Source organism: Marmota marmota, unplaced genomic scaffold, assembly GCF_001458135.2.
Source record: "Marmota marmota marmota unplaced genomic scaffold, marMar, whole genome shotgun sequence".
In the NCBI taxonomy this organism is placed as follows: domain Eukaryota; kingdom Metazoa; phylum Chordata; class Mammalia; order Rodentia; family Sciuridae; genus Marmota; species Marmota marmota.
In genome coordinates, this window is record NW_026000037.1 from 46,239,241 (window position 1) to 46,261,265 (window position 22,025).

At 34.4% G+C, this 22,025-nt stretch overlaps 1 protein-coding gene across 12 annotated transcripts in view; it reads left to right on the plus strand.

Moving 5' to 3' along the window:
- The window catches only part of Pkp4 (plakophilin 4), a 244,665-nt gene that overhangs the window by 66,279 nt on the left and 156,361 nt on the right, over positions 1-22,025 (plus strand). For 10 of the 12 annotated variants that reach the window (XM_015479203.2, XM_015479208.2, XM_015479207.2 and 7 more), the window contains exon 2: positions 14,627-14,763. In XM_015479203.2, coding sequence (XP_015334689.1) covers positions 14,632-14,763 — 132 coding nt within the window. In that variant the 5' untranslated portion in view covers positions 14,627-14,631. Of the gene's footprint in view, positions 1-14,624; positions 14,764-14,879; positions 14,977-22,025 lie in introns of those variants that run through there. The other 2 variants (XM_015479210.2, XM_048812306.1) reach the window with 1 other exon arrangement.

Here is a 22,025-nt window from a genome sequence, read left to right on the forward strand (position 1 = left end):
ACCCATATCTCAATAATAACCCTAAATGTTAATGGCTTAAACTCACCAATTAAGAGACACAGGCTAGTAGAATGGATCACAAAACAAGACCCGACAATATGCTGCCTACAGGAGACACATTTGATAGGAAAAGACATACATAGGCTGAATGTGAAAGGTTGGCAAAAATCATATCACTCATATGGACTTCGGAAACAAGCAGGAGTGTCCATACTCATATCAAATAAAATAGATTTCAAGCCAAAGTTAATCAAAAGGGATAAAGAGGGACACTACATACTGCTTAAGGGAACCATACACCAACAAGACATAACAATCATAAATATATATGCCCCAAATAATGGTGCAGCTATGTTCGTCAAACAAACTCATCTCAAGTTCAAGAGTCTAATAGACCACCATACCATAATCATGGGAGACTTCAACACACCTCTCTCACCACTGGACAGATCTTCCCCAATACTCTTCTAACTTGACCCTATCTTTTACTCTCTTTAACACCTCCTTACCTATGTTATCTAACTCTAGGTGACATTAGCACATTGACTGAGTCAGTCGTTCCTGTTTTGGTTTAATTCTTTGCCTCAACATTCATCATCCTCTTAGGTAATTTTAAAGGCTGTGTCGATAACCCATTTCTGTACCTGTCTTTATGGTTTCTTTATCTTCTCATCTTCTGAGTTTTCTGCCTCTTTTCATCATTTTCTTCTCCTGCTTCCATCACCCAGTTTTAGACTCTTTTAGGCAGTCTCTGAATATTGGCGCACTGTGAGATTTTATGCCTTTGTGTTTTTATAGTAACCCTCATCTTCTCTGATGACCCTCTTCTTCCATATGAAGCTTATCTCTCCTCTCACTTCTATTGTGATATGTATTATGCATTTTTACTATTACATTTAACACACTGTTTTTACTTTTTTCCCCCTGCTAAGCTGTGAGCTCTTTTAGCATCTTAATGGTCCTAAAACCTGACACTGTCTAGTGTTTCAATGAAAACACAGATATGTTGTCATTCTTTTTAAATATTTTTATTAGTTGTCGATAGACCTTTATTCTATTTACTTATTTATATGCAGTGCTGAGAATTAAATCCAGTGCCTTACTCATGCTAAGCAAGCGCTCTGCCACTGAGCCACAACCCCAGCCCTGATATGTTGTCTTTCTTTCTCAGTTTGTTTTGTGCTTCCATTGAACAGACACTTATTGAATGCATACTTTGTGTTTCAGCACTTTTCTAGGTGTTGAGAATATGGTGGCAATCCAGATGGAAATAATTCCTGCCCTCGCTGGTTGGTGGAGTACAGAAAAGTAAATAGAAAAATATAGTAAAGTCCATGGCTTGCCCTGTCTGTGAGCAAAATTTTAGAAGTTATTTCTGTAATGGTTGGTATTTTTTTCTTGTGCTTTCTTCAGAAAGCTGTTTGGACATTTTAAGTATGAAACTGTATTTGGCTCCTTGAAAACAAAACATGGTATTAAGCATGCAGAGTTTGAAACTGAATGAAAGAGCCTGAAATATAACCATTATTCTTCAGAATTTACCTTGCTGCAGACAGGGGTAAAAAAGGATGTTATTAAAATTGTTTATCTATGGTATTTTTTAAAATACCTTTTTCTAATCTAGGGTTTCCTCCTTTACTTTAAAGAGCTACTTTTAAAAACTACAAATCATTACATGAAGAATTGCATAAATCAATATTATGTAAAAAAGAAAAAAAATCTTTAAACTTGTATAGTGTTTTTCATGATGCTCCAATTCAAAACTGTCACTTTTTGACAGTTTTTACTAAACACCTTATAGATTAATATCTGTACTAGACATGTTTTAGGCAAATTATTATATATCCCAGTTGGGGAATTAATCTGTATACAATCAAAACACCAGTGTGTACCATATACCTAGTTTAATTCCACATGAATGTTCAGGAAAATATAATTGAAACCTGCAGCCAGCCTGAAACAGGCTGGCTTCTTTTATAAGAATCATTCATTCTTAGTTACATACTAAGATTTCAAGAAACTAGTACTCATCATACAGCCAAAACACAATTTCATGCTTAATTTTGTTAGAATCTTTACTGAAAAGAGTTTAAATTATTCTGTACAATATTCTTTAAAGTACTTAATTGGTATTTTTCTTTTAATATCCTGACATCAATGGAAAAGCGAAAGACCAAATTTTAGTTGTGAAGGATGGAAAGTACCTCTTTCTAGCAATATTTGCTTATCTATGATGATTATTATATTGCAGGATTCCCTGAAGTATGTTACTCAGAATGTTGATAGATGATCCTCAGGAAAAGGTGGGGGTCTGTGATCAAGTAAGTGTTCAGAAACTGGAGGTATAGCTGAGTGGAAAAGTGCTTGCCTAGTAGGTATGAGGTCTTGTATTTGATCTCCTGCACCACAAAAACCAAAATTAAAACAAATAACAAATACGTGTTGAGATGTTGGCTTAGATGAAACTAATCAGGCTCACTTAGTTTCAGGATTTCTTGGAGACTTCACAAAGTTCTAAATGAGTACTTCTCAAACTTTCTTAAAGTGTAAACAAAACACCAGAAATCTTATTCTCAAGAAAAGTCTAAGGCAGGCTTGAAATTCTTCATTTAGTTCCAACGTGCTATCAGTGTAGCTGATATGCAGATCACACTTAGAATACCAAGATGCTTAGAGATTTTCAAGAGGAAGCATGCTGTGTAACTTTTCCCAGAGTTATCGACCATAGGCACTTCATTTTGAGATGCAAGAAATGATCCATGGAGCATGTTTCAAAAGTTTTATATTTTATAGATGATGAGCATTTTTCATATATTTGTTGATTAATTTTATATGAAAAAATGCTCATCATTTTAAAAATATAAAATCAAAACTACTCTTAAGATATCATCTCATTCCAGTCAGAATGGCAGCTATTATGAAGACAAACAACAAGTGTTGGCGAGGATGTGAGGAAAAGGTACACTCATACATTGCTGGTGGGACTGCAAATTGGTGCAGCCAATTTGGAAAGCATTATGGAGATTCCTTGGATATCTGGGAATGGAACCACCATTTGACTCAGCTATTCCTCTTCTCGGTCTATACCCAAAGGACTTAAAACCAGCATACTACAGGAACACAGCCACGTCAATGTTTATAGCAGTACAATTCACAATAGCTAAACTGTGGAGCCAACCTAGATGTCCTTCAGTGAATGAATGGATTAAAAAAAAAAAAAAACATGTGGCATTTATACCCAATGGAATATTACTCAGCATTAAAAAAGAAGAAAATCATGGCATTTGCAGGTAAGTGGATGGAGTTGGAGAAGAAAATACTAAGTGAAGTCAGCCAGTACCCCCCAAAAAAATGCCAAATGTTTTTTTGATATAAGGGGGGTGACTCATAGTGGGGTAGGTTGGAAGAGCATGGGAGGATTAGATTAATTCTAGATAGGGAAGAGTGGTGGGAAGGGAAGGGAAGGGGATTAGCAAGGATGGTGGAATGTGATGGTCATCATTATACAAAGTATATGTACGAAGACTTGAATTGGGTGTTAACATACCGTATATACAAACAGAAATATGAAAAATTGTGCTATACATGTGTATTAAGAATTGTAATGCAGAAAAAGTATATGTATAATGGCATAAATTCACATGAACATACTTTATATACAGAGATACGAAAAATTGTGCTCTATATGTGTAATAAGGATTGTAATGCATTCCACTGTTGTCATGTATTTAAAAAATAATAAAATCAATTAAAAATGAATTTTATATTTTAAATTGAATCTTTAAGGTTACAAATTAATTAATTTGTAATTTAAATAGAAGTCTAATGAAGAACTTCTAGGTTATGATTGGCCAGACTGCCTAGTACTTCTCAAGACACTGAAAAGCCATTTAGCTACTAAAAAGAAAACCATGTAGAAAGAAAATCCAATGTCATGAGCTAAAATGATAGCCACCACTTAAGATTAATGTTATTAAATGCCCAAGTCCTTCATTAAACAATTTTACTTTACTAATTCACATATCAGTTACCATATTTCTAAATCCCCATGTGCTTTACTAGTGATTTCATTAGTCTTTAATCTTTGTTAACCATAGTATTTGATATAAAAAACTAATAATGAAAGCAAATCTTTTACTTGGAACAGATTGAGGTTTGATATGGTTTACCATAGCTTTAATTGCAAATGATATAAAAGAATAGGGAGATTTTTAGAAATGTAAAATTTTGAACTAAAAAAGCTTAATAAAATTAATATAGGTGGACTTTTCTCCATTTGGGTCCTTCTGCACCACCTGGAATAGTATCCTCATTTACGTATCCCCAATTGAAAACATTTTTGAGCACCTGCCTTCTTTTTCACTAGTTGCACTTATTATAGTTATTTGTTAATTTGCCTTGTCTTACTTCTTAGTATATGAATTGGATTAGAAATTAATGTCTTGTTCATCTTTATACTTTAACACCTAGTTTATAGTGCAGTACATAAGAAGATTGTGAATGCATTAAATAAATGATACCTTTGTAATAAAATTCAATATATAAATTTTAATTTTTTATTCTTATGATATTTTGAATAATATGCTATTTTTTTCTTTGTCTTCATCTTCTCTCTTGGAGATTGTATGGGCTAGCATTACTTATTCAAGATGTAACAGGCCATCCTAAATCTTGTTGGTTCAAACAGCAGCAACTGTTTTATTTCTCACCCTTCTAAATTGGTAACAAGATTGCTGTGCTGGTCTTGCCCAGGCTCACTGAGGTGGCTGCAGTCATCTGGCAACTCAGTCAGGATATGACTATCCAGGATGGCTTGTCATATATTCTGAGATTTGGGCTGGAATGAGTGGAATCACTGGACTTCTGTCTCTATGGTGTCTTTAATCCTGATCTCCCTCATAGCAGAGTGAGCTCAGAGTTCCAAAAGAGGAAGCTGCCAGGCTCTTAAGAGCATATTTGCCACATCCTGTGGTCAGAGCTTATCACATGAACAGCCCAGATGCAAGGGAGGGTGGTAGGTGCTGCCTCTTTTGAGTGGATCGTCAAAATCACAGTCACCTAGAGTTATTTTATTTCATTCTCTCCCCCTAAGTTAAATAAGGACATTGGTATAATTTTACTTTCGTTAGTACCTCATTGCTCTGATTGATAACAGAAGTGGAATTAATTTAGATGTAATCTTCATTTTTCCTGAATTATTTGCGTAGTGCTATTTCTTAGCTCCTAAACCTTACTCTATCGTATGGTAAGATTTCTTTAAAGAGTATGGAAACAAATTCTGATTATTGTTATTGTCCTCAAATGCCATGATTTTGCCTTCATATATGAATCATAATATTTGGTGGATATTTGGAAGCAATATCTTCTATCTGTATCTGTATCTACTGTAAATTCTTGAAATGTATTGCCAATCCAATTCTCAGTCTTTGTTTCCTCTGTAATAACCTGTACAATCTTTTCTTTATCCTTGGAACCTGGAGATTTCCATGAGTTAGTCTGGTATGTTTCATTCACTTTATTTACTTGTTGTCCCATTTTAAATTAAAGTTTGTTTTTAATACTGGGAAACTCGCATATCATTTCAATACACCTTTTAGTATTCTCCATTTTTTTCTTTTTTTTAATTGGTGAATTTTATTTATTTATTTATTGATATATGATAGCAGAATGCATTACAATTCTTATTACATATATAGAGCCCAATTTTTCATATCTCTGGTTGTATACATAGTATATTCACATCAATTTGTGTCTTCATACCTGTACTTTGAATGATAATGATCATTACATTCCACCATCATTAATTACCCCATGCCCTCTTCCTTCCCCTCCAGTCCCTCTGCCCTATCTAGAATTCCTCTATTCCTCCCATGCTCCCTCTCCCTATCCACTATGAATCAGCCTCCTTATATCAAAGAAAACATTCGGCATTTTGGTTTTTTGGGATTGGCTAACTTCATTTAGCATTATCTTCTCTTAACTCCATCCATTTAACTGCAAATGCAAATCCTTTTTTCTCTTTTACAAGAACTCAGAATAGGTAAATGTTACTCCTGTGCCTAATCTCTAGTCTCTGAACTAGTCCCCACCTCCCGTCCCTCCCTCTCTCTTTCCCTGATAAAATTACTTAAATTACTCATATGAAATACTCTTTTGAAGAATTCTTTTGCCATTCATCTCCTTGATTGAGATATTTTTACCCTCAACTTTTTTCCACTGTCTGGTTATTTCTTTTTCCTCATAGTTTTGAATGTAAACACTAAGGACATTAGTTCTACCTGTTCCACTTTACTTTCTTCTATTTAAGGAGTTTGGTCCCCCTTGGGCTTCATTAGGTAGCTGACACCTGCTCTGTCTGAATTTGCTTTCTTTGCCTCTGGAAAGTGCTTAGGCACTTTCAGGGCAGGGGCTCACTACTCTTTCTTTATTATCCTGATTTGGCTCCTAGAATCTGTTATCTACCAGGCTCTGAGCCTGCAGCTCTCCCACCTCCAAAAGTGGTTTCTGTCTCTTATGTGTGATAATCTGCTGTGGTTACTTTACCATGAATCTGCAGCCATTATCTTTCTGATATTTTGGCACACTGATGACTTTTCTAGAGTGACAAATTTTTCTTACCTTAATGAGAAAATGCCTTTTATTTCATTGAGTTGTGAGTTGGAAGAGGTACACCTATCTTGCCTCTTGATCCACTTATTCCCCTCTGAAGAGTTTTAATTCTTACTGTATTGATTACCTTCATCAGGTCTTTGTACACCCTTTACCATTCCAGACATAACTCTAGATTTATCATGATTTCCATTTATTTCTTCTCTTTGTTACTCATTATGGCATCTAAACACTATGAAGAATTCCAAATCTTAAAAAAGAGAGAGAGAGAGAGAGGAAAATCCAACCAAACAAAACCTACCTAATTCTATAGTACTTTCCCCAAAGTACTATAGAGTTCCTTGTTTTCTTTCTTTATTCTCCATGAGAAGTATGGCATTTATTTGGACGGAAAGTTGAAAATACCCAAGTGTAATCCATGTTTATCATAATAAAATTTCTAAGTTTTTACTAACAAATATGCAGTGTTTTCCTGTTGTCATTGGGGTTGTTTCCATACTTGTAATGCTAGGGAGCACCATTCACATTGCTCAGAACATAATTGTCTGCACAGAGCAGTGTTGACACTGGTGTCACAATTAACTTTTTTTTTTCCCCAGAAATTATTGAATGGTATAGGATTTGAGGACAAGATTTTTGTACCTTAGGACCCTTTTCATTGAAGTGACTTCCTTCTAGGCATTTATGCATTATAAAATTATACTTAATGTAATTTTAAAACCACAGGTAGTTTAATTCTCTTAAAAGTGGATTATCTCTTGGGCTGGAGTTGTGGCTCAGTGGTAAAGCGCTTGCCTGGCATGTGTGAGGCCCTGGGTTCAATCCTCAGTGCCATGTAAAAATAAATAAATAAATAGATAGACAGATAGATAGATAGATAAAAGATCCACTGACAACTAAAAAAAACATTTTTTTAAAAAGTGGATTATCTCTAGCAGTTAAGCTACTAAATACTATTTTATGCTATTTATACAATTGTAAATATTATTTTTCTATTTATGAATCACACCTAATATTTATTGTAAGTTCTAGATTTAATCTTTTTCCTTTTCCATAAAAAAAAAAATCTATGGAAGAGTACATAGGATATAAATACAATTAAGGGAATATTAAGAAGTAGGCAATATCTGTGTAACTACTGCCCATGGCAGGCCATTACTGCAGAAGCTTTTCGTGTACCTTTCTGAGATCACATATCCTGTTTGCTTCACAGAGGTCGCCACTACTCATAGCTTCATTTTGCCTATATGTAAACTTTCCATACATGGAATTCCACTCTTTGCATTCTTTTGCAACTTGCTGTTTTTATTCAGCATTATGGTATGAAAGATATTCTTGTTTTATAGAGTTGTGATCCATTCATTTATGGCTATAGGTGAAAAATATTTTACGTAAATATACCACAATACATTTTATCCATCCTGTGTTAATGGGCGCTTAGGTTGTTCATGGTTTATGGCCTTTAGAAAGAATACTGTCATGAATATAATTGTGTATCTCATCAGGTGCATACTTATGGACAAGTATCTTCACTTATTGGATACTGGGTTAGGAGATGCATGTGTCACCACTCTACTAAGTAATGCCAAAATGTACTCCAAAATTGTGGTCCCAGTGACATGCATGTGATAGTCTCCCTTCTCCCCATTCTCTCCAGAATCTGAAATTAAATGTTCTGCTCTTACAGTGGTAGTGGATTGATATCTCATTGCAGTAATGAGTTGCATTTTTCTAATTACTAATAAGGTTGAGCACTTCATTATCAGCTATCCAGCTGTTTCTTTCCTGAATGACCTCATTCACATCTTTTATTGTTGCTCTTGTTTGTTTGCTTTTTATATCTGGATATCTTCTAGTCATCTTTGAATTGTAAAAATAAATTCACAAATCAAAATATTTAACTACTATGCATATATTATTCTAGAATTACTATGTAGTTGGCATATAGCTCCCTTCTCTACAAATTCTTTCCAAAAAAAAAAAAAAGCAATTTTTAGATGAATTGCATGATTAGGTTAGTATTTAACTACCAATCATCCTAAATAGGTGCAGATTTTCATACTGCATCTATTTTCAGGACATCTCAAAAATATAACTGTAAAAACTTTATCTAGTGTTCCTTTTATAATTCTAGACTAAATTCCATATGGTCCTGAAGATATTAAACTTTCAGGCACATTCTTAATTTCCCAGTACTGTACTTCATTATTTTCTTCTGTAATATCTGTTCTGTTCCCATTTCATTATAAATAATTCAAAGAGAAGCTTATCTTTGCTACATAATGATAATAGTTTTTTTCTGGTTTTCCTTTTAAAATATTTGGTTCATTTAATGTTTATTTAAACTTTTCAATTATCCTATATCATTAGTGTCTGTCTTTAGATTTTAAATTAAATTTAGGTATTTACACTTATTTTTTGCACTTTACTTTTTCTTATTTTGTTCCTAAACTTAGTATTTTATTTTATGAATTTTGAAATTGTGATTCTTACAATATAACATTTTCCTGAGTGTTGTAAATGAAGTTACAAGATGTATTTTATACTCCAGATTACAAACTCAAAAGAGGAAGGGAAAAAATATGTAGAAACCAGCTTTTTTTGCTGAATTAAACAAAATATTCTTAGTACACGAAAAGCTTCTGCAGTAATGGCCTGCCATGGGCAGTAGTTACACAGATATTGCCTACTTCTTAATATTCCCTTAATTGTATTTATATCCTATGTACTCTTCCATAGATTTTTTTTTTTATGGAAAAGGAAAAAGATTAAATCTAGAACTTACAATAAATATTAGGTGTGATTCATAAATAGAAAAATAATATTTACAATTGTATAAATAGCATAAAATAGTATTTAGTAGCTTAACTGCTAGAGATAATCCACTTTTTAAAAAAATGTTTTTTTTAGTTGTCAGTGGATCTTTTATCTATCTATCTATCTGTCTATCTATTTATTTATTTATTTTTACATGGCACTGAGGATTGAACCCAGGGCCTCACACATGCCAGGCAAGCGCTTTACCACTGAGCCACAACTCCAGCCCAAGAGATAATCCACTTTTAAGAGAATTAAACTACCTGTGGTTTTAAAATTACATTAAGTATAATTTTATAATGCATAAATGCCTAGAAGGAAGTCACTTCAATGAAAAGGGTCCTAAGGTACAAAAATCTTGTCCTCAAATCCTATACCATTCAATAATTTCTGGGGAAAAAAAAAAGTTAATTGTGACACCAGTGTCAAAAATTTTCAATAAGAAGAGTAGAAGGGAGTAAATAGAGGAAAATAACAGTATTTGGTTGATCTCTTATTTCAGAGATTTAGCACAAAAATGACTTTGTGAATTAGTATCATTTGCAATAAAAGGGATTATGCATATTGAGTATTAAGTTGCCAGTATATTGCATGCATAACCTGCAAAGAGAGACTTCAGTGCACATGAGAGTGTATGTAACCTTTAAGTCTTGAGCATAAAAATTGCCTATTAATCAGTGGTAGTTCAATATAAAGTAGACATAAGTGCAACTGTGGACATGAACACTCACCCTATCATACTAACAGTTACACACAAAAACTTCTTTACTTAAAATTATAATGAAGACACACAACTGTTCAAATCACCTTCCTCCAAAAAGTGTTTGAAGAGGTACAAAAGAAAGCAGCCCAAGGATGTGATAAAAAGAGAAGTTTGAGAGCAGAGATATGCATAACCACACATTTAAGAGTTGGTCACAGATTCATCTGAGCTTTCTGCAGCCAAATAAAGAGAGAAACAGAGCCAGTGCTATGATTTCTACCATTTCCTCAGGAAAAGCATAGCTTCCTGCTTTTCAGGTGCCTGTTTACAGAGACAGTATGATGCAGAAGTCAACATTCTGAAGAATCCTGAGGAACATTCACAACAATCAGAATATAGAAGTTGTTTTAGTGCCAGACTCAAAATTTAGAAGCCTCAGAGTTTTCTGTGTCTAACACACTCAGAATCAGCATCCCTTCTGTACTCTTCCTGCTATATAACCATTCACACCTGGAATGAAGAGCTCTTGTGCTGAGGAATGTGCCACATTCAGAGGCAGTCACTTCTTGAATTTCCAACATTTGACCCTTAGATCCAAAAGAAAAGATCTTCCTGAGTTTTCCCTTATGGTTTCTTTAATTTCAATTCAAAGTAATATAATCATTGTAATATAATAATATGTCATAAAGAAAACAGTTATGTAGGATGATACACATTGTTAAAATAGTCATTCACTTTTAGTCTAGGTTTGGGGATTGTAACTTAAAGATTTAACTATGTTTATCCATGGCAGTTCTTCAGAGGTTTATAAAATTTACTTCTCTATAGAGACCTTCTCTTTTTGAGTCTGTCCGTCCTATGTCTCCTACCAAGCTTTGAACTCATAAGGAACAGAACCTACATCGTTCATTCATTTCATTGCTATTCTTGTGCCTGGAAATAATGATTAAATCCTTTCAACACCCAACTCAATCCTTCTTGAATGGATCCAGTCTCCATTCCTGTGACTGTGCTACTCACAGCTGGAAGTGAATCTATCCCAAGCAGCCTGAGGAGGGTTGTACACTCACTTGTCCTATTCCAATCATCTTAAATACTTCAATCAGCACAGTATAAGATCACCTTGGCTTATGGCAGTTGTTCATTCATTTTTTCCTTGTACCGCAAGTGCCCACATTCCCCCTTCCACCCCAAGGTCCTGTTGAGCTAACCTAAACACAAGACCCTTTATTTATCCTGATGTTTTTATCATTTGAGACAGCTCATTACTGCAGCATAGCAATATACGTTTTGTGTTTTGATTTTTATCATCTGATAAATTCAGTATTCTTAGTTATTCAAGAATTTCAGCATGTTCTATTACTGCAATGGCTCTCAGCATTCTATGTATTATTTATATTATGATTGAAGTTTTGGTTAGAATTGGGTCAAGGTCAGAACTCAAGCATTACATTAAAAACCACCATAAGGTGATATATTTCATTTAGTTATTTGTAGACTTTTGGAGTCAGCAGTTGCCCTTATTTCAGGCCCATTTCTATGTTAATTATAGTATCTTGGGGGCCTTCTAATATGGTACATGCCTCACTGGAGTTTAAACACACTGCATTTCCATGGTTACACTGCCAAAGACAGAAATTAGACCAGCTTAACACGACTTTTCTTTGGTGTGCCTCTTTTTGTTTCTCACAAATCACTCTTGGATAACATCCTTTATAAAAATCTCACCCAAGATCTTGTCTAGCTCTAGAGTTTCTAATGTGAAGAGTCTACCTTCTCGTTTTCTAAATACAGCCATGGCATTTTCTCCTTGATTTTTTTTTTTTTTTTTGTTTTTTTTTTTTTGTTTTTACATGANCTAGAGTTCATCTATTCCTCCCATGTTCCCCCTCCCTACCCCACTATGAATCAGCCTCCTTATATCAGAAAAAAACATTCGGCATTTGGTTTTGGGGGATTGGCTAACTTTATTATCTCCTCTGACTCCATCCATTTACCTGCAAATGACATGATTTTATTCTTTTATTGCTGAGTAATATTCCATTGTGTATATGTGCCACATTTTTATCCATTCATCCACTGAATGGCATCTAGTTTGGTTTCACAATTTAGCTATTGTGAATTGTGCTTCTATAAACATTGATGTGGCTGTGTCCCTGTAGTATGCCTTTTTTAAGTCTTTTGAGTATAGACCAAGGAGAGGGATAGCTGGGTCAAATGGTAGTTCCATTCCAAATTTTCCAAGGAATCTCCATACTGCTTTCCATATTTTTTATATATTTATTTTTTAGTTGTAGTTGGACACTTTCCTTTATTTATTTAGTTTTATGTGGTGCTGAGGATCGAACCCAGGGCCTTGCAAGTGCTAGGCAAGTGATTTACCACTGAGCCACAATCCCAGCCCTCACTGAATTTTTTCTTCTCTTTTTTATCATATATTAGTTGCTTCATTATATTATGCTTTTGACACTTATAATTTTTGGTTTCTAGCATTATTTGTTTCCCTGTTGCATGGTAACAATTCTGTTCTTTGCAACCATCTGCTGATTTTAAGGTGTGTGATTGTTTTCAGTGGCATAAAACACTTTCCTATCTTTACTTACCTTGAATGCTAATCTAGTATATTTATGTGTGGCATTTGTTTTTTAAAGTAGTAGACCTCATATCTTGTTTTAACAACTGATGAATTACAGGAGGGAATTTTGTTTGGTTGTTATTTTAAGTAAACATACCACATCAACTAAAAACTAAAGATTGACATAAAATTATTCTATTTTGTTGCATAAAAAGTTTGTAAGCCCATTTTTATCAGAGAAGAAAGTATGTTTCAGAGGGGTGGTAACTTGTTCTAGGGCTCCTAGGTTTTGATCCTAGACCCACTGACTTCAAACCTGAAGCTCTTCCTGCCATTCCTACATGAGAAAATCCTCCTCTTTGCAGATTGGGGCCCACCTGGGACTTGCATTACATAAAACTGGGAGTTAGAGAATTCACTGAATAGAATAGACACAAGAACTCTCCATGAGTCTAGCATCTGGGGGAAATGCACAAATAAGCTCATTAGACCTGTTTTCCATTTTTACACCTATTAACATGGCAAGAATAAAACAACCACTAGTGGAACCTAGAACCAAGATCCTCTCCACCAACCTGGGAGCCAGGGACCTTTGGTGATATGCATATCTTGTCTTTTACTTATAGGCTATGACTTTGAAAATGGATAGCAGGCTGATATTGAAATTTGAGAGTATGGGGGGAAAAATCCCAGATCAAACTAGAATTGAACACTATGGAAATTAGTGATAAAAATTAAAATAGTAGAGTAATTTTTAGAACTATGAAGAAAATTGAGAAAAATATTCACGGCCTCAGATGTCCCTCTAGCAGTGTATGGTGTAACAAACACATCTAAACAGATAGCGTCTTCAGGGCATCCTACTACTTGATGTATTTACCTAATGACTGGAATGAAAAAGTGTCATCCTTCATTCATATATTCATTTATTCAGCAAAGATTAATTGAGGATCTATTGCATATGCCAGGCAATAGGCTAATCTCATGGTATGATATAGACTGTGCTCTCATGGAGACAGTTGTAAAGGCTGACATGTAAACAAGTTATTGTAACATTTTTGGCATTTTATATGGGTGTATTTTTCTGCTCTTTTTCAAAATTGCAAAATGCCCATATCAGTTATCACTAAGTCTCCTAGCAAATACACTGCTCTCAGTGAAGTGCTATCTTAGGAAAGATGTTCTATCTCCCACTAAGAACCTATTCTGTCACAAGTTATGGACCTGGAAAACAGGTTATCTTTTCAACACCATCTCCCTAATCATTGTCATCTTTAGATAATCACACTCCTCTAAGGAAACCAAGTTAGCTCTAAGACCCCACCAAAGGTGTCTTTCATTTTGTTTAAATTCTGCATAATTTTATTTATTTATTTTTAAACCTTTGAATTTTAAATTCCTTTTTTGTGCTACATACATAGGCATAAGCCTCTTCTGTAATTAATAAAACATTTTTTCTTCTGTCATTTAATGTTTGTAGATGTCTTACTTTGTGTTACTAGTTCTTTGAAAACTGATTCTACTAGCAACCTAGAGTTGTTATTTAGTTTCTTGATATTCATATTTATTTATTATCTGTTTAAAAAATTAAGACGTTTAACCAAATTTTGACAACTTACTATCTGTAATATATTTTTAATAAGCCTTCCTCCCCAACCCTTTTGTGTCATTTTCTACTAAATGTTGTTTAAACATTGTCTAAATACTTTTTATTATTATCATTATTTATTTGATTCTTTTTTGTTTTTGTATCACTAAGCTATACTTTGGCTTTGGATGTTACCTTTCAGAAATCCAAATGCTGTAAGGAACTGTGATCATTGCTATAGAAGTCCACTGTTGTTCTTAGGAACCATCTGTAAATCCTCAGTCCATGCAGGAGTCCAGGAGAAAGTGTTAACCCTTTACCTGCTTGGTTACAGGAGGAATGCCAGCTCCTGAGCAGGCCTCATTGGTGGAGGAGGGGCAACCACAGACCCACCAGGAAGCTGCCTCCACTGGCCCAGGCATGGAACCCGAGACCACAGCCACCACTATTCTAGCTTCCGTGAAGGAGCAGGTACATGCTTTTATTAAAAGTTACAATTATTTCTTCAGTGCCTTTAAAAATTAATCTTTGGATATGTTTTAAATTTGTCTAACGACCTTGACACCTTCACGTTTTCTAATTATAAGGTGTTTACATCCCTGAGTACATTGGGATGACTGGCATGTAGAGCCGCTCCAGGTGCCAGTCAGAATCGGAACATGCAGGATACTTGTGCGTCTGCAAGTAAGGACAATATTGATGGTGATTGGTGTCTCTGTCTCCCCCACATTGCAGAGTATGTGCATGCACGCAAAGTTGTGTAAAGCATATTTCATAATGCTGACTTTTCTATCAGGACTCTGGCAATCTGAGGCCTGTCATACTTATCCTTAGATATTTTGAGCATTTTAACATAGGTATTAGGGTTGTCTCTGTGATTTTTGGATAAAAGCTGTATTTGTGTGTTTGTCTGAATCCAAGTATATTCATTTTGTGAGCTAATGTTCTAAAACTTGTCAAGCTGTGGCAATTTGCTTCAATGTCATGTTTATGTCCTCTTTTTTAAGGAACTAATTCTCTGTATCCTTTAAACCCAAGTAACCATGTACATTAGGTCTTATCTGTAGTGCTTAGAGAAATTGGAATTCTGGAATTTAATTGCCTAATATTTAAAATCTTTATAAGGTAAATGTAAATTTAAAGTTCTAGGGATAGTTTTCTTTTCTGCTCCTTCCCTCCAATAAAAAATTAAATGCCCCCCTCCCGTGAAGGTTATTTAGCTGAAATAATATAATATTAATCTTTTTTAAAATGTTATGATTAAATCACTGGGTGCTTTAATCTAAATGTGTATTTTCTGAAATTTTTTTTAAAGCAGTATCATAGCTCAAATGACTAGTGATGGCTGAGAGTGTAGAAATAATTAATACCTTGCTATTTTACCATTTGCTATGTCTTAAATTAGGAATGTGGTGTAAAAGATTACTCTAAACCTATGACATGCATCTGACATTAGAACTGTTTTTAAGAAAAATCATTTCACAACTCTAACAGTAAAATGTGAAAATGGAAAATGTTTCCATTTTTTGCTGGAATTAAAGTTTTTAAACCTTCCATATTTAAACACAAGAAAAGCACAGTCAGTATGGTTTTCTACTTTCATCAAACTATGGAACGTCTAAGCTTCTGTCACTATTAGGGGAGAGAAAAGGACTTTCCTCCGGTAGTACTCAATAATTGTAAAGAGTTGACGTAGGGCTCTAGATCTGTAAGACGTAACAGTTCTGATTTATGTGCAGCATATAATATGTTCTGAAGAAACATAATGATAAATTTATCAAAATGCCCAAAACGGACTTAAAACTAGAAACTGTGCAATAAACATAGCAATGGGAATTTGGTATTTGTGCCTTAGACCAGATGCCTGCAAATTGAAGAAAATATGGAAGCCTATTAGGATTTTTGGCACTAGAATTCCTTGATGGCCTCAGATGACTTTTAAATTTTATCTTTTAGCAGTAAATAGTATCTGAATGAATGTTTTGTTATAGATAGCAAGGATTCCTGTTCCTCAAGGTAGCAAAACATATTGCAAGTATTTGGGTTATTCATTAAAAGACTTGTCATTTATTTCTCAGATAATTTACTTAGTGGAAGGATATACTCTAGTCTTTGCTTCTTTTCCTGTCCTGAGGAATTTGAGTCCATTAATATGCATTTGCAGTTTTCTTACTTAATTTCTTTTAAAAATTATCAATGCTCATTACCCAGGATTTCATTCATTCCACCAAGAACATCATGTCAGTCTCTTGTTCTGAGAAACACTCCTGATTTTATAGGGCTAACTTCAGCTTCCATCGGATTTTTTTGGCATCAAACAACATATAGTTGGATCAAAACTTCTTAATACTTTCCTGAAATATGCCACTCCTTATCATCTGCTTAATGAGACAGAACACAGAAAAGTAATATATAAGGAAGGTAATTACACTATATTTTATAAAATACTCATCAGAGTGACATTCTTAGGCTATAATTTATACTCAGCTATGATGATTAATGTTGATAATGTTATGTATCAAAAGAGCAATATTCTTGGATGGGGTACATAATTACTGGAAATCCTTACTGTTGTGCCGTGTTCATAGCTGTGGTATGATTGGTATCAGCTCTGCAGATCTCAAAGGACAAACCTGGTTTCATAGCAGCACTGTCTCAGGAAGGCTGTTTCACTGGGGTACAGAAACAAGGGATCCTTTCAGGGCAACAAGGCAGATGGACTGGTTTTTTATCCTGGATTCTATGTTCACTTTATAATCTTGAGATGATTTCTTAACTTCTCTGTGCTTAGTAGCCTCATTTATAAAAATGAGAATGGATTTTTTAAAAATTGGGGATGAATAATAGCAGTTATAAAGGATATTTAATCAACATGTAAAATGTCTGTAGTAGCACCAACATCTAATAAGGCCTAATGTTACCATCATCATCATCATCTCTACATAAGAAGAAAAGGTTCTTATTCGGTAGAGCTCATTATTCTACTTTTAGGCATATCTGTCTGGAATTCAGTGAGCTTTCTTTGGGATATTTGTATCAAAAGACCAAAAACACCTTTCTGAACTTTGAACAATGATTGTACTGTGTATTTTACTCATACACAGCATTAAACTTTCAATAATTCACTATACTGGTCTTACAAATTAGAATAGTTTTATGTATATATTATGAGAAGTAGAGAATGTGAAAATAAATTTTTTTTTTAATATGCCAATTTATTGCAACCTCACACTTAACGTCAAGGCACTTGGTTACAGAATTGCAAAATAAGATCTTTTATCACCTGGCTGGGGATATAGCTTAATTGGTAGAGTGCTTGCCTGGCACGCACAAGGCCCTGGGTTTCTAATCCCCAGTACCAAGGGAGGGGGGAGGTCTTTTAACACTCATCTGAATTTCAAGAGGGGACATCTGGGTTCTTTTTCAAACAGAGTGCATCCAAGCCACTAAGATAGTTCACATGTTCTCCTAGGGCAATAAGGCAGGAAATGGCAAACAACAGGTAGCAATTTTTCTATAAGGAGTCTGTTAAACAACTGAAATTGGATTTAGGGTGTCATAAAATATTGGTATTTTCTTCCACTGGCCAAGCTTTACCTAGGATCCTCCAGTGCCAGAAAGTGTTCCTGCTTCTTAGCATCATGTTGAAATTCATAGTCTCCTCCTTTTAAGAAGTTATAGCCTTTCACATTGATGTCATTCACTTAGGTACATACCTATGCAGGTACAGAAAGAGTCCTTAGTCTTTGACAGACAGAAATAACCCACTTCTGTTCAAGACTACTTTTTTAATGAAGCCATATTTACCCTAGCCTGTAGTCACATCTCTACTGATCTTCTTTGGCACTTTATACCACTGCTGTGACTTTTAATTGTATGCTTCTTTGGCTTCATATAATTGGCTTCCTAAGGGCAGAGCCATGTTTTACATTATTTTATACCTATTTACAGGTTTCTTCTCTCCTACCATGTTGAATGTATTAGTCCTGCAATAAATGATTGTTCAAGGAGAAAATGGAAGAGTAATACTATCAAATTGCCTTATCTCCAGTTTCTTGTCCCCCCCCCCCCATTTTAATAATGGAACCTGTAGAGGTGAGGTTGTGGCTCAGTGATTGATCGAGTGCTTGCCTAGCACATATGAGGCCCTGGGTTCAATTCTTAGCGCCACATAAAAAATAAATGAATAAAATAAAGCTATTAAAAATTACCTCAATAAAAATAATAATACTGTAACCTGTAGCCACAACTACAGAAACATTGTCAGCACAAGAGTCTCACAGACAGCACCTAGACAACTCATTACTCAGCTGTACATTCTTGTTTTTAAGACAATTTAAACTTTAGTATATCCACACTAATCCAGAAATTAAATCCAGTCTCTACATAGAGCAAAGTAAAATTTATTTCATATTAGTGCTCAAATAATGGTGTAGATGTTAAATGCTTATCTCGCATCTCTACATATTAGCTGAGTTATGTACAGGAAATAAAAGGAGGCAGTTATCTTAGTGATGTCCCCAGTGTTATGTTTACAGAGTGATATGGGTAGCTGCCGAAGAAATGCTAAGGATCACACTTTAAGAGAAACAAAATGTCCACCCATGGAAAAACAAAGTAATGGGATCCTTGGTCTTGAGGCTAAAATTACAGGAAAGGTCCATTGAACTCCAGCCACCAGTTGGCTGTAATGAGGATCATCACTTGGCAGCTTCTGCAGTTATTTAACTCCCAATAAGAATCCAGGAGTCCATGATGATTACAGATATAGGAAAGGTGGAATGTTTGTTTCTTGATAGTTTTCAGGTATCTAGCAAACTTGATACTCTTGTGCTTAGCTTAACATCTTACATGTAGTAATTAGATAAATATTTCCAAATCTGGTACCTTCAAAGGGCCCCACCTCCTTCTATAAAAACGTTAGACTAAAATAATTAAATCATCCTTGCAATGCCTAGTACATCTTTGACTGGGGAGGAATTATAATTTGGCAAAATATTGGCTACTCATCCAGAGCCTTGCTCCTGCCCCCTGCAGCTGAGTCAGAAACACCAGAGTACTCACTTCACAGGCACAAGGAAGCTGTGGGCCAAGGCTGGGCCAAGGGGTAGAGTACATTGTACTTTTATAACTGATAGTATATGATCTCTTGATTCTAGAATGATCTTTAAAAGAGGACCACATGGCCAATCACAGATGGGATTAACAAGTATATTTCATATTTCTATATAGGGCGCAGGTTGATTTGTGTTCTCTAAATTGGCACTTGTAACGTTTATTAGATTTTTTTCATCTTCTGTCATAAAGTGGCTTGAATGACTGAGATCTATTTGAACATGGCCTTACTCTTCAGGCACTGCCATTTCATTGTTCTCTCACAAACATATTCTCTTATTTTTGGTTCATGATTTAAGAGTCTTGGAATCCATATTTAAGGTTGAGGCCCATCCAGATAGCCTGAAATGATAAGCAAAGAATATAATTTGGTAAACATGCTAAAATTTTGTGTAATTCTCTTACCCTGTTGAGGTCCCACATTTGATTCTGTTTGTGTCTTTTGTTGTCTTTGATGAGTGTAGTATGTTCCTAATTTGTGGGTATCTCAAAGAGGATACCATGTTTTAAAATAATATTTTCTGGCTTTTGTAGAAATTGTAATTCTACCTTCACTGCTGCCATATTGATTTAGTGATATTTAAATATCAAAGAATGAAATGAGAGCCAGAGATCCTTAATTTTTGAAGATTAAAAAAAGAAAATTTGGAGTCCAACTGTGTCCTATTGATATTACTTCATTTTTACATGGATATCTTAGCTTCAGTAATTATACACCCTTCCTGTATGGCAGAATGCCCAGAACTGAACAAATTCCAGTATAATTATTTACTTTATTCCTCTGAAACTGAAACAACTCAACTGTTAGGCACCTGCCTTTGCAACTTCCTTTTATTCTACCCCTAAGTTTATTTACAATGAAATAGTCCTCTCAGCACACCCCAATCATATGCAAAAGACAAATTTTTACTTCATCTGTAAATAAGCATAGTTTTTGGCTTAATTAAAAGCATCATTCTGTAATAGGCCTAAAATATCTAACATTTCCTGTTATTAACTTAGTTATTGTTTTCTATTGGTAATTAAATTATCCTGGCAGTTGTAATTATTGTGTAACTTATAGTGAAGTCTTCCATGCATGTACTGCAGCATCAAACACAAGGTAAGATTTGATTTTCTTTTAGTGATTTTTGTGGGGTGATCTCATTTTATAGCTTTATTTCCTTAATATTAGAGAAATGAGGTTCAAAATGAGGTCAAATTCTAGCATTTTATGATATTAGTTAGTTCGTTCATATTCAAGAATTCTAAACTTCCATTCTTGACTCTGAAGAGATCAGTCCTCGTAAGTTGCATGTATATGACTGAAATATAACATTTATTTATTTTGTGATAAAGATACAGGGCATCCTGTCCCTCAGCTATATCTCTGAGCTAACAGCAAGCTTGTATATTTTTACATTGGCACAGCAAGCTCGTATATTTTTACATTGGCACACGTTTTTTGGTGATCTGATGAGCGGTCAGCTAGTCTAGTTTCCTAGTCTTACATGACTCGGAATAACTGATCATTTCTTCTGTTGATTCCATTGTAAACATCTTTTTAGGTGTATTGACACTGTAAGGTTATTGTTTGGATTTAGTTTGTTTTTGTTTTGAAAGAACTCTTGAGGGATTTGAACAGATTCTACCTGGTTGTACACATATAGCTAGATCATACATGTAAATTGGAGTACATAGGAGATGCCTCATAATACTTACTGGTAAATGAACTAAAAATAAAAACATAAGCATACTCACTACCCTCTATATGAAGCTTAACTTTGCTTTTAATTAATTAAAAAAAATATTTAGTGACAGCCTGCTGTGAGCAAAGCATTTGCACTTTATCAAGGAAGGAGTTGGGAAGGGCTGGTAAGAAGGCATATAAAGATGATCATCTTCATATAGTTTCTATCCTCAGAAGAATGCATAGGCACAAAATTTATTATATATTTCACTTGAGAGTAATTGACTCATTCCTTTGTTAATTTTTAAAGCCAACTCTGACTTTGCATGTTTAAAATTATAATTTTCTGTTGAATAACCCACTTCACAATTTTTGTTCAGAGATAAATTATTAATATATGGAATAATTTTTCCCTGTACATGCACACTTTCTGCTATTAAATTTGAAATGACTGACTGCTGAGTTGGTGAGATTAAATATATGACAGGATCATTCAGCATAAAATTCTCTGCTCTGCATGATCGTTCTTTTTAGAATCACTTCTGGAGAGAAATATTTAGAAACATACTTTTCCCTTCAGGTGTATCCCTAAAGTTATTCCACAGCTATCACAAAAACAGATTTTCTAGTGCCTGTCTTCATGTTTCAGTTTCTAAATTGTCATTTTTGTCACTTTGCAGAAACAGATCCATGTGATCTTATTTTATCAACATATTGTTTCCAAAGCGATCAGTTCTGCTTGTACTTCAGCAAAATAGTTTAGGTTATCATTATTTCATTTCAAGCATTCCTAAGAAAAATCATTTAAAATGTTAAGGTTTTTTTAGGTAGTTCAAAGACAAATCTATGTCTTACAGAATTTTAAGAGTTTTTGTACACGTAAACCTTTATAATATAGGCATTACACATATATAAATGGTCAACAAGCAAATTGAAAGAATACATTGAA